The 12,318-nt window shown below is 36.3% G+C and overlaps 1 protein-coding gene across 7 annotated transcripts in view; it reads left to right on the top strand.

Moving 5' to 3' along the window:
• The window catches only part of Hells (helicase, lymphoid specific), a 45,109-nt gene that overhangs the window by 25,021 nt on the left and 7,770 nt on the right, over positions 1 to 12,318 (top strand). For 5 of the 7 annotated variants that reach the window (NM_001106371.1, XM_087551363.1, XM_087551369.1 and 2 more), the window contains exons 11-19: positions 1,569 to 1,765; positions 3,116 to 3,212; positions 4,723 to 4,884; positions 5,727 to 5,866; positions 5,949 to 6,087; positions 7,016 to 7,099; positions 7,182 to 7,301; positions 10,016 to 10,132; positions 10,648 to 10,807. In NM_001106371.1, the coding sequence (NP_001099841.1) occupies positions 1,569 to 1,765; positions 3,116 to 3,212; positions 4,723 to 4,884; positions 5,727 to 5,866; positions 5,949 to 6,087; positions 7,016 to 7,099; positions 7,182 to 7,301; positions 10,016 to 10,132; positions 10,648 to 10,807 (1,216 nt within the window). The remainder of the gene's footprint in view (positions 1 to 1,568; positions 1,766 to 3,115; positions 3,213 to 4,722; positions 4,885 to 5,726; positions 5,867 to 5,948; positions 6,088 to 7,015; positions 7,100 to 7,181; positions 7,302 to 10,015; positions 10,133 to 10,647; positions 10,808 to 12,318) is intronic. The other 2 variants (XM_087551393.1, XM_087551382.1) reach the window with 1 other exon arrangement.

Below are 12,318 nucleotides of genomic sequence, written 5' to 3' on the forward strand. Positions count from 1 at the left end.
CTTTGTTTTTTTCTGGTCTCTCATTCATTTACAAAGGCTGTTTTGCATTTTATGTTCCCTTTTTTTCCCCATCTTTATTAACTTGGGTATTTCTTATTTACATTTCAATTGTTATTCCCTTTCCCGGTTTCTGGGCCAACATCCCCCTCCCCTTCTATGTGGGTATTCCTCTCCTCATCCTCCCCCCATTACTGCCCTCCCCTCAACAGTCACGTTCACTGGGGGTTCAATCTTGGCAGGACCAAGGGCTTCCCTTTCCACTGGTGCTCTTACTAGGCTATGCATATGTTTCATTTTTAAATAGATGTTTTATAGTGGGAGATTATTTGGCTTTCTATGTTACCAGAAAAGCAATCTTTGTAGTTGTCAACATTTAAAGAGTGGTAATATGTGTTTTTCATTGTTAGGAATTTACTGTATAATTTTAAAATGTACTCATTTCATATATTTCATCTAATTTGATAATACATTTAGTAAAAGGAAATGTATAATGCTTTTTATTTGACGTGTATGGGTGTTTTGTCTGGATATGTAACTGTGCCTGGCATATGCCTGGTACCCTCTGAGGTCAGAAGAGAGCATTGGATGCCCTGGGTTTGGGGTGACAGAACCTCCATGTGTATGTTTGGAACCTAACCCAGATCCTTTGTCAGAGCAGTAAGTCCTCTTAACCATTAAGGCATCTCTAGCCACCTTTTTTTTTCTTTCGGATATATTTTTAGCTAATCATACTGTCAAAGATATCTTGGCTTGACAGATCAACATAAAAGAAAGGACAAGTATGTGAGAGAACAATTTTTAGGACTTTTCAAATATAAATAAGTGCTTTTTTTTTTTTTTGAAAATATTGCTAAATATAGATTCTGAAGCTAGGAAACCCCTAAAGTCACTGAAAGAAGTTGAGGAAAATTATCAGATTAAAATAATATCAGTCTTATATGTAAGTGTCAAAATGAAAATTCTAAAAATGTTTTAAAATTTTGTAGCAAACTAGTCTTGGTGCTTCATGCCTTTAAGCTTAGCCTAGTCAGGAGGCAAAGGCAGGTGGATCTGACGTCCAGGCCAGCCAGGAATATGTAGAGATACACTGTGTAAAGAAAATAAGTAAATAAAAAGTAAAAAACAAGTAATAAAACCAAAGTTTGGAGCACATGTAACTAGTGGAAGATTTCTTTTACCTATCATCTTCTTCATCATCATCTCCATCATCATATCATCACCATCATTATCATCATCATTATTTTGATCCCAGTTTTCCAGGACTCTAATGACAAAGCACTAAGGGAAAAACTAAAGATGACTTTGAATTTAGAATGAATGAAAGTATTAACACATGATATTGGGGGTTTCCAGTGAGCTGTATTTCAAGCACATAATACTCACTGGACTTTAAATTTTATTATCTTTATGACACTAGGAGAAAGGAATAATCATAGTAGATACTAAAATGACATTTAATGAAATTTGATAGGTGTCCCTCACAAGAATTTTTATGGGTAGAAGAAATATTTCTAGGAAAAAATTATGAGATTGATTCTTAAAATTTCTTTCCTCAATTCATTTTCTAGCATTGCTATTGGAAATACTTAATAGTAGATGAAGGACACAGGATTAAGAATATGAAGTGCCGGCTAATCAGGGAGTTAAAACGGTTCAATGCTGATAACAAACTTCTTTTGACTGGTACTCCCTTGCAAAACAATTTATCAGAACTTTGGTCATTGCTAAACTTTTTGTTACCAGATGTATTTGATGACTTGAAAAGGTAGGTAAGGCAGTTACTTGTTTTATGTCTTCTTAAAACCTCAACAATCTGTTCTTAGCTGAAACTGATTCTTTTCTATTTGGTAGCTGACCTTAAATGATATTTTAGCAATTTTTTTTGTGCTGTATATTATGTGTTCTACTTTTGACAGAATATATGTGGGAGAAGATAAAGACTTAAAACATTCAGATTGATTAAAAGGAAACAAAAATAATCCTGTAAGGGGCTGGGAAGATGGCGCAGCGCGTGTAAGACAGCCAAATCTGAAGCCTGAATTCAGTCCTGAAAGCCTGCACCAGTAGAAGGAGAGGCAGTGGCGTCTTCAGTTTGCTTTTCTACCTCCCTTTCTGTCGTGGCACATGTGTGCACTCCTTCCCTAAATAATTGTGCATAAACAATGACAAAAAAAAAAAAAGAAACATAGTCAAAGTAAAACATGAACTTTTAAATACTCACGAGATCATAGTACATTGATTTTTGTTTTCTAAGATACTTCGTGTGGATAATTCCATTTCACAGGATAGCCCAGGCGGCCTACATACTCTTTATCTCATAGAAGGAAACCTGCATGGAGGTTTCAGAAACATAGGGCTAGTTAGCAGCAGAGAGGAATTGTAAGATTCCCAGTTTCAACTTAAACCTTATATTGTTGGTATTACTATTTAAACTTTAAACTTATTTTCAAAAAGTTTTCTCAATATCTTCAGGATGGAAAAACCTGAGTACTAAACTATGTGCTTTGGACTACAGATGTAGCCCAGTGAAAAAAAGCTGCTGCTTATCCTACTTGAAGCCCTGGCTTCTATTCTTAGCAGGACAGAAACAAATGAGAAATAAAAAGTATTAGTGTCATTTCTTTTTGACTTGTATATGATATGAATTTTTTAGGAAAAAAAAGTCTCTTTAGGTTTCAGCATAATTGCTTCCTTTTCCTTTGGATGAAGTTTTAATTTTATTTAAAAAGAAATTGCCTTTTGAATCCTTGGAACAATGTTCCTGTTTCATAATACACAAATTAATATGAAATTTATGCTGTGTATAATGCAGTATGTCTGTAATATCAGCACTTGTGGGTGGAGAAGGTCAGGAAGACCTGGAGTTCCTGGTCAGACGTGAATCTACAGTGAATTTGAGTCAGCCTGGCCTAAATGAGAACCTATCTCCATTTTATATCTCTATATATGTGTGTATGTATGTATGTGTATGTATATGTATGTACATGTATGAAGTTATAAACATGTATAACGTTATAACATTATAACAAGTTATAAACAAGTATAACAAGTTATAAACGTGTTAGAATAATTAAATTCATATGATAGAGTAACCTGGATTAATTTTCTTTTCCAGCTTTGAGTCTTGGTTTGATATCACTAGTCTTTCTGAAACTGCTGAAGATATTATAGCTAAAGAAAGAGAACAGAACGTTTTACATATGCTGCACCAGGTACCAAGTCTCCTTACTCTGCTCACTTTATACTTAGAAATCAAATAGGAATTGTAGAGACTTAAACTTTGTGGGCGACTTGAACAACAGTAATCTTTCTTTTCCAAGTCAGCATCCTTACCAGTGTAACCGTATTGCTTGTCCTTACATTCATTCACCTGTCACTCTTTAACGGTGCGTTTATATGTATTCTGTGAAGTAAACAACTTTTCATTAAAGAGATTAAAGTTTTTCTGTGTCACTATTTAGTACATTACATTTTTGTTTATTAGTTTTAAAAAATTTAATTTCATGTATATGAGTACACTGTCACTGTCCTCAGACACACCAGAAGAGGGCATCAGATCCCATTACAGATGGCTGTGAGTCACCATGTGGTTGCTGGGAATTGAACTCAGGACCTCTGGAAGAGCAGTCAGTGCTCTTAACCACTGAGCCATCTCTCCAGCCTTTTTTTTTTTAAAAAGAGGGGTTTAACTATGTAGCCATGACAGGCCTCAATATATAGACAGAGTAGCCTTAAACTCAGATTTGCAGTCCTGGGATTAGGGCTAGGCAGGCACATTGATATCAGTTATGCTTTAGTATCCTGATGCTCTGCCCCACTATACTTAAGTTATATATGATTTTATACCATTTTTTCTTTAGTAATAAATAAATTTAAAATATCTGTACTTTTTCTTTAGAAGAAAATTCTAGGTTGAAATCTCTTTTCTTTTTTTTAAGTTTCCATTGCCTCTTATTTAAAATTTTAGACTACCCTTCACCTATATTTTGGGAGTGTGTCCCAGACAAGCCTCTACCACTGAGCCAATTCCCCAGCAAATTACATAAGCTTGAAAATACAGGCAATTGCTCTTCAGAAAGAATTTATATATTCACAAAAATTACATGGGACCAAAAACTTTAAAAATTAAACTATATACCAATTTCGAGGAGTAGAAATGTTTCAGAATCAGAGTTGAAGAAAAGTTGATAAACCCAGGCATAATCTCATTAGCACACCAAAGAATTGAGATACTCAAACGTCTCTGGATCTGTTGTAGTATTTCTATGAATTCCTTGTTCTAACATCTTTCTCAGTACTTCACAAGTGGGCTGTAAGTAACTTACTGTTCTATATATTGTTAACCTTTTCCCTCTCAGCATTATTTATGTAAACTTTCTCCCCTCCCATAGACAAGATTTGTTTGTAGACCAGGTGGGCCTCTAACACAGATCTACCTGCCCCCGCCACTGGAAGACTAAAAAAAGTAAAGGCATGTGCAGCCCACCCAGCTTTGTGTAAGCTTGTAATGGTGTCTTTGGGTGTATATGTTTTTTTTTTTTTTTTTTTTTTTTTTTTTTTTTTAAAGTTATCAAGTGCTAGTCTGGTATGAGGAAATCTGGTGATACATAGTCTTCTAAAACTCAATAGGAAGAGAGGGTAAAGAGTGCTTTGAGTGAGTGTTCCTAAGGAGAGAAAAAGATAACTAATGTTCATATTTATTTGTTCATATTTAAATTTTAGATTTTAACGCCTTTCCTACTGAGAAGACTGAAGTCTGATGTTGCTCTTGAAGTCCCTCCTAAGCGGGAAGTGGTTGTTTATGCACCACTTTGCAATAAACAAGAGATCTTCTATACAGCTATTGTGAACCGCACAATTGCAAACATGTTTGGATCTTGTGAGGTAACTGTTGATGGGTGATACAACATTTTATGACTTAATTTTTAGTCTTTTGTCTCCTCACCTATTCTCAGGACTTTGCGAGTAAGTAAGGCCCCAAACAGAAGATACTTTCTGTTACTTATAGCCCTCCTAAACTTGAAGTAATCAGCTGTGTATTAGTTGTTTGATCAGCTGTGTATTAGTTGTTTTGTGGTCATTGGAGATGTGTTTAAAACTTACATACCTATATGTTCAACAGCCTGGGTTTGATGGTTCTTTATATTAGAAAACAAAAAGCCAGACATAATCATCATATGTGGTAAGGGGCTTCATAAGATATTTTTGCTGAAGTGTATCATGTACTTTAACCACATTTGTTGTCCTATATGTCACCCACCTCACCACCTTTAGAAGGCCCATTTTTTTACAGCCACAGAATCTTTGAGAGGCACTGTTCTAAAGGCTTATCAACTAGACCAACCCTCTCCAACTCTCTGTTTCCTTTATAGAGATGTAGCAGTGACCAAGAGAGGATTCAAGAATATTTCAAAATGTCAAATAATATCTAGTGTATTAAAAGATGTGGTGGGATTGCTTTATTATCTCTTGTGCATAAAAGTATACTTCATTCATATTTAGAACTTTGCAGGTTTTATTTATTTATTTATTTATTTATTTATTTATTTATTTATTTATTTGAGAAAGGGTTTCTCTGTGTAGCCTTGTCCTGTCTTGGAATATACACTGTAAACTTGGCTGGCCTTGAACTCAGAGGTTTGCCTGCCTCTGCTACTTGGGCATGCACCTCCACTGCCTGGTTTCTACATTTTTTAAATGGATGGCTTTTTATGTGTTCTCTTTAGAAGGAAACAGTTGAGTTAAGTCCTACTGGAAGACCAAAACGGCGAAGTAGAAAGTCAATAAATTACAGCGAACTGGATCAGTTCCCTAGTGAATTAGAAAAACTAATAAGTCAAATACAGCCAGAAGTAAAAAGAGAGAGGTAAGAGTTTAAAGGTACCTTTAGGTATTTAAATTGTGTTTTTTACATTTGTCATACTTAACATACTTATGTGCTTTTGTAGGACTGTTGTGGAAGGTAATATCCCTATAGAATCTGAAGTTAATCTGAAGCTGCAGAATATAATGATGCTACTTCGAAAGTGCTGCAATCATCCATATATGATTGAGTACCCTATAGACCCTGTCACACAGGAGTTTAAGGTAAAAGATTAGCTAGTTTTTTTCTTTGTTCTCTGTGGCTTTTTTTTTATTAAGGCAAAATCTTTTGTATAAAAGTTTAAACACTGAGCCATTTCATTCATTTACTTATTCTTTTTGCTATTTTTTTGGTTCTTTTTTTTTTTTTTTTTTTTTCCGGAGCTGGGGTTCGAACCCAGGGCCTTGCGCTTCCTAGGCAAGCGCTCTACCACTGAGCTAAATTCCCAACCCTCTTTTTGCTATTTTGAGATAGGATCTCCTATGTATCCTGGAACTCACTCTGTACACTAGGCTGGCCTAAAATTCACAGGGATTTGCTTGTCTCTGCCCCTAATTGCTGGGATTCAAAGCATGTGCCACTCCTCCCGTCTCTAGCTCCAACATACTCCTTACTTTTATTTACTACAGGTAGTGTGTACCTGTATGTATGGAACAGTATACATGGGGGACATCAGGACAGCTTTGTGTGGTTCTCTTCCCTCTTTATGTTGATTCCAGTAATCAAACATCAGATCATCAAGCTAAAAGTGCATTTATTAAGTATTTCTTTAGCCTTAATCTTTATAGTGTTTAAAGCTCATTTGTTTTCTTTAATTTTTATTAAGAGTTCTGATGGTAATTTTTGTATATATTTTACTAGGTTATACACAACAAACAATGCAATGTATGAACTGTTCTTTTTTTTTTTTTAAGACTTATTTACTTTACACATAGGGGTACACTGTAACTGTCTTCAGACACACCAGAAGTTCAATTAACTGTTAAGGTTGGGTGTGGTAACACGTGCCTTTTATACCAGTGCTCCTATTGTGAGATAGAGGCAGGCAGATCTCTGAGATTAAAAACCAGAAAAATAAAATGAGCTATAAAAATGGCACATGATTGGAAATGGTATTAACAGTTTTCTTCCTGTTCCTTGTCTACTTTTAAGATTGATGAAGAATTGGTAACAAATTCTGGGAAGTTCCTAATTTTGGATCGAATGCTGCCAGAACTTAAAAAAAGATGTCACAAGGTAGTACTTCTGAACAGAATTTTAGCCATTTAGTTTCTTATGAACCAGTATAATTATTAACATAGATGTACTTAAATTCTAGGTTCTGGTTTTTTCACAAATGACAAGCATGTTGGACATCTTGATGGATTATTGCCATCTTAGAAACTTTACCTTTAGCAGACTTGATGGGTCCATGTCTTATTCGGAAAGAGAAAAAAATGTAAGACCATACATGACTGACTGACTGACTTTCTTTCTTTCTTTCTTTCTTTCTTTCTTTCTTTCTTTCTTTCTTTCTTTCTTTCTTCCTTCCTTCCTTCCTTCCTTCCTTCCTTCCTTCCTTCCTTCCTTTCTTTCTTTCTTTCATTTTGTGACTTCTGTCTTCATTTTTGAAATAATATGCCAAAAAAAACTGTGTAGTAGGATTGATCAAGGATAAGCATTTTGATTGATTAATAACATGTCTTAATTTTGAATCTCATACTTATATATGCACATGTAACCTGGTACTTAACCACTGCTGTGAGAATAATGGAACAATAGGGGATTGGTTTCTGCTTTTTATCCTAGTTTTCAACTTTTTCTTTTTTAAAGATTTATTTATTATATATAAGTATACTGTAACTGTCTTCAGACACACCAGAGAGGGCATCAGATCCCATTACAGATGGTTGTGAGCCACCATGTGGTTTCTGGGAATTGAATTCAGGACCTCTGGAAGAGCAGTCAGTGCTCTTAACCGCTGAGCCATCTCTCCAGCCCCATGAACTGTTTTCTTATGCAAAACTTTTCTAGTTTTGTTTGCTGTTTAATTTTTAGGAGCCTTTGGGGGAGGGCTGTCTTGGAACTCACTTTGTAGACCAGGATGGCCTTTGCCTCCTTGGTGTTGGAATTAAAGATGTGCACCACCATACCTCTGGTTACAATAGAATCTTTTTATTGGCGTTTTTGTTTTGTTTGTTTCAAGACAGGGTCTATGTATAGCCCTGGCTGTCCTGGAGCTGGCTCTAGATCAGGCTGGCCTGTAACACAGAGTTGTGCCTGCCTCTGCCTCCTAAGTGCTATAATTAAAAGCATGTGCCATCGTTTGCCTGCATGTATGTATATGCATTATGTGTGTGCATCATGCTTGTTTGGGTCAAAAGAAGGGGTCTGATCTTGGCAGCTGAAATTATGGCTTATGAGCTGCCATGTGGGTGCTGGGACATAAACCTGCTTCCTCTTCAAGAACAGCATGAGTTCTCAACCAGTGAGCCATTGCTGTAGTCTCTAATTTTGTTTTTTAGCACAGGCTGGCCACAACCATTTTATATAAGCAAAGCTGGCCTTGGACTTTATTCAGATCCTTCACTCAGTGCCTCCTTAGTGCTTAGATTGCTGACAGGGGCCACCACACCTGGCTATATATACAAAGCTTTTGAAGGAGTTGTAGGAAATGTAAATCATATTTCATGATTAAGTTCATAGTTGGATTTGAGTGTAATTTTGTTGTGTCTTTTTGTTTTTTGTCGTTCTCTTGAAAAGTAATTATTTCAATTTAAAAAGATTGAATAATGACTGTCTTGTATTTATAGTATGTGCATGAGTGTTTACCTGTACGTGTTTTGTACCACATGAATGAACACCTGGCACCTAGGTAGACTAAAAGAGCGTCTACAATCTCTAGGAACTGACTCCCAGGCACTGAGAGCAATCAGCACCCGCCACACTGTCCTAGGTTTATTTTCTAATCATTTCCTTATATTATGTTTTTATGTGTATGAAGATATACATGGTCTGTAACTTACATGGAAGTTAAAGGACAACGTGATGGAGTTATTCTCTTTCCGTCATGTGGGTTACAGGGATTGAACTTGGTTTGTTAATCTAAGACACAGCTATTTTTATGGGCAGTGTTTGGTTTTGTCAGACAAGGTTACACTATATGGTCCTGGGTAGCTCTGAACCAGAGTGTAGGTCAGACTTGGAATACTATTGTTGTCTTGACCTCCTCCAGCGTTAGGATTGCAAGTGTGAACCACTACATATAACTTCTGTTTTCTGGATGCATTTAGATTATATATTTGTCATTGACATTTGGGTAAGAATTTTTGTTTTTTGTTTTTGTTTTTTGTTTTTTTTTTTCTTTTCTTTTCTTTTTTTTCGGAGCTGGGGACCGAACCCAGGGCCTTGTGCTTGCTAAGCAAGCGTTCTACCACTGAGCTAAATCCCCAACCCCTGGGTAAGAGTTTTTATGGAGCCAATAAAATATATATGTTATTGCACAGAAAGTATGTGCTTCTTCCTAGTTAAGTAATCCATCTCATTTTTTAGTTCTGTTCCTGTTTTGTGCCTGTGTTTGCATGCATGCATGCGTGTGTCTGTTAATTGACTTTGTATGTTTTTGTTGTGTGGATGTGCATATGTGCATACCCCAAGGTAAAGAAGACATTCAATATCATCTTTCTTTGTTCTCCATCATGTCTTAGAGACAGCGTGTCTTACTGAACCTAGAACTCATTAATTAGGCTGGCTGGCTGGCTAGTGATCTCCAGGGATTAGCCTGTCTCTGCCATTTCAGTCTCTTCCACCAGCTCTGCATTAGTGAGCAGGGCGCCACTTAGTCTCTTCATGGGTGCCAGGGATCTGAACTGAGAGTCTTTTGCTTATATGGCAGGTACTTTACTGACTGAGCCATCTATTAAACTAGTTTTGTCTGTTTTTTGATACTGGATGCGATATGTACCTTTAACAAAATAAAAATATCTTGCATAATGTAAATGTTTGAAAAGCAGTGTTTATGTAAACAGAGTGTTTATTAGCTAATATAATTGTTTCCTAGCTCTGTTGGAAAAGACTTTTAATAGTGATATTTAAAAATAATGCCTCCCCACCCATGTTTAAATTTCTTTTTTTTTTTATATTTTTTTGTTTTTATGTTTCTTTTGCATTTAGATATACAGTTTCAACACGGATCCAGAGGTTTTTCTTTTCTTAGTGAGTACACGAGCTGGTGGCTTAGGCATTAATTTGACTGCAGCAGATACAGTGATCATTTATGACAGTGATTGGGTAAGAAGTACGGCAATATGCTGACTATATTTCTGTTCTGAAAATGTTATTGTTTACTTTGTACCTACTGAAATTTCATTCATCTATTTTGAAAAGTGCCTCTTTGCAGGAAGGAATTCATCAAGTTTTCTATGGATAAAAACTTAGGACATTTTTAGAGTATTTAAACCACTTTAAGTTACTGTGTGTGTGTCTGTCTGTCTGTCTCATGTAGAGGTCAGAGGACAGTCTGGGGGAGTTGGTTCTCTTTACCATGTGGGTTCTGGGGATTAAATTCAAGTGGTCAGGCTTTCTGGCAGATATCTTTACCCTCTGAACCATCTCAGTGGCCCCCATGGGAGCATTTAAGTAGAAAACTTTACAATTGTTACGTGAGAGTTGGAATTTATACAACAATTCTGGAAGTTTAAATGAATCTAAGAACCATTTCTCACCAGATAGTGTACATGATTATTTTTTAACATTTTTTTAGGTTTAACAATTCTGCTAACTGTACATTTCTTTTCAACTTTAAGAATCCTCAGTCTGATCTCCAGGCCCAAGATAGATGTCATAGAATTGGTCAGACAAAGCCAGTTGTTGTCTATCGCCTCGTGACAGCAAATACTATTGACCAGAAAATTGTGGAAAGAGCAGCTGCTAAAAGAAAGTTGGAGAAGCTGATAATCCATAAAAGTAAGTGATTTTTAATTTGCTTAAAATAGTGTATTTATTTTATTATATTTTATGTATATAAAATGTTATGTATATATTATATTTTATGTATAGTTGCCTGCATGTATGTCTTTCATGTACAAGCCTAGTGATCAGGGAGGCCAGAAGAGGATTTTGGGTTAGTAAATTCGTCCTTCCACTTGTCCTTCCACTCGAAGGCTTCTCTGTCTACTGGAGGTGAAATCTTCAAGTTCTCTCTTCTCATTGTTGGGAATTTTGGCTAAGGTCACCCCATTGAGTCCTGAAGGTCTCTCACCTCCTGGGTCTCTAGTACTGTCCAGAGGGTCTTCCCTCTACCTCCCACCCCCAAGGCTGCATATTTCTATTCTCCTGGCCCTCTGGGCTTCTTTCTTGTCCCCATCCCCCCATACCTGATCCTGTTCCTCTTCTCCCCCTCCTCTCTACCACCCAGGTTGGTTCTTCCCTCCCTCCCTCCCTCCCTTCCTCCCTCTGTCTGTTGGTCCTTCCCTCCCTCCCTCCTTCCTTCCCTCCCTCTAGTTCCCATGATTATTTTCTTTCCTCTTCTAAGTCGGATTGAAACATCCTCATTTGGTTATTTCTGCTTGTTATACTTACTATTGTCTGCGGGATTTTATTCCTAGGTATTCTGTACTTTTTGTCTGTTATCATTATCATACCACTTATCATTGAGTATATACCATGTGTGTCCTTTTGGGTCTGTGTTACCTCTCAGGATGATATTTCCTAGTTCCATCCATTTGTCTGCAAAATTCATAATGTCCTTGTTTTTGATAGCTGAATAGTATTCCAATGTGTAAATGAACCACATTTTTTTGTATCTATTCTTCGCTTGAGGGACATCTTTGTGTCCCATAAGTTTGTGTATGTTGTATGTTCATTTTCATTAATTCTATAAAGTCTTTGATTTCTTTATTTCTTCCCTGACCAAGTTATCATTGAGCAGAGAGTTGTTCAGTTTACATGAGTGTGTGGCCTTTCTCTTGCTTTCTTGTTACTAAAGTTCAGCCTTAGTCCGTGGTGATATGATAGGATGCATGGGATTATTTCAATCTTATATCCATTGAGTCTTGTTTTGTGTCTGATTATACTGTTAGTTTTGGAGAAGGTTCCATGAGGTGCTGAGAAGAAGCTATATTCTTTTGTTTTAGGATGAAATGTTCTATAGATAATCAGTTAAATCCATTTGATTCATAACTTTTCTTAGTTTCACTGTGTCTGTTTAGTGTTTAGTTTCTTTTTCCACATTCTGTCCATTGGTGAGGGTGGGATGTTGAAGTCTCTCACTATTTATTGTGAAAGGTTCAATGTGTTTTGAACTTTAGTATGTTTCTTTTATGAGATGTTAGTGCCCTTGGGCATAGATGTTCATAATTGAGACTCTCTCTTGGTTGATTTTTCCTTTGATGAGTATGTAGTGTCCTTCCCCTTCTTTTTTAATAACTTTTGGTCGAAAGTCTATCATTGGATATCAGAATGGCTACTCCCACTTG

This window comes from Rattus norvegicus, chromosome 1, assembly GCF_021556685.1.
Source record: "Rattus norvegicus strain SHRSP/BbbUtx chromosome 1, alternate assembly SHRSP_T2T, whole genome shotgun sequence".
NCBI lineage: Eukaryota > Metazoa > Chordata > Mammalia > Rodentia > Muridae > Rattus > Rattus norvegicus.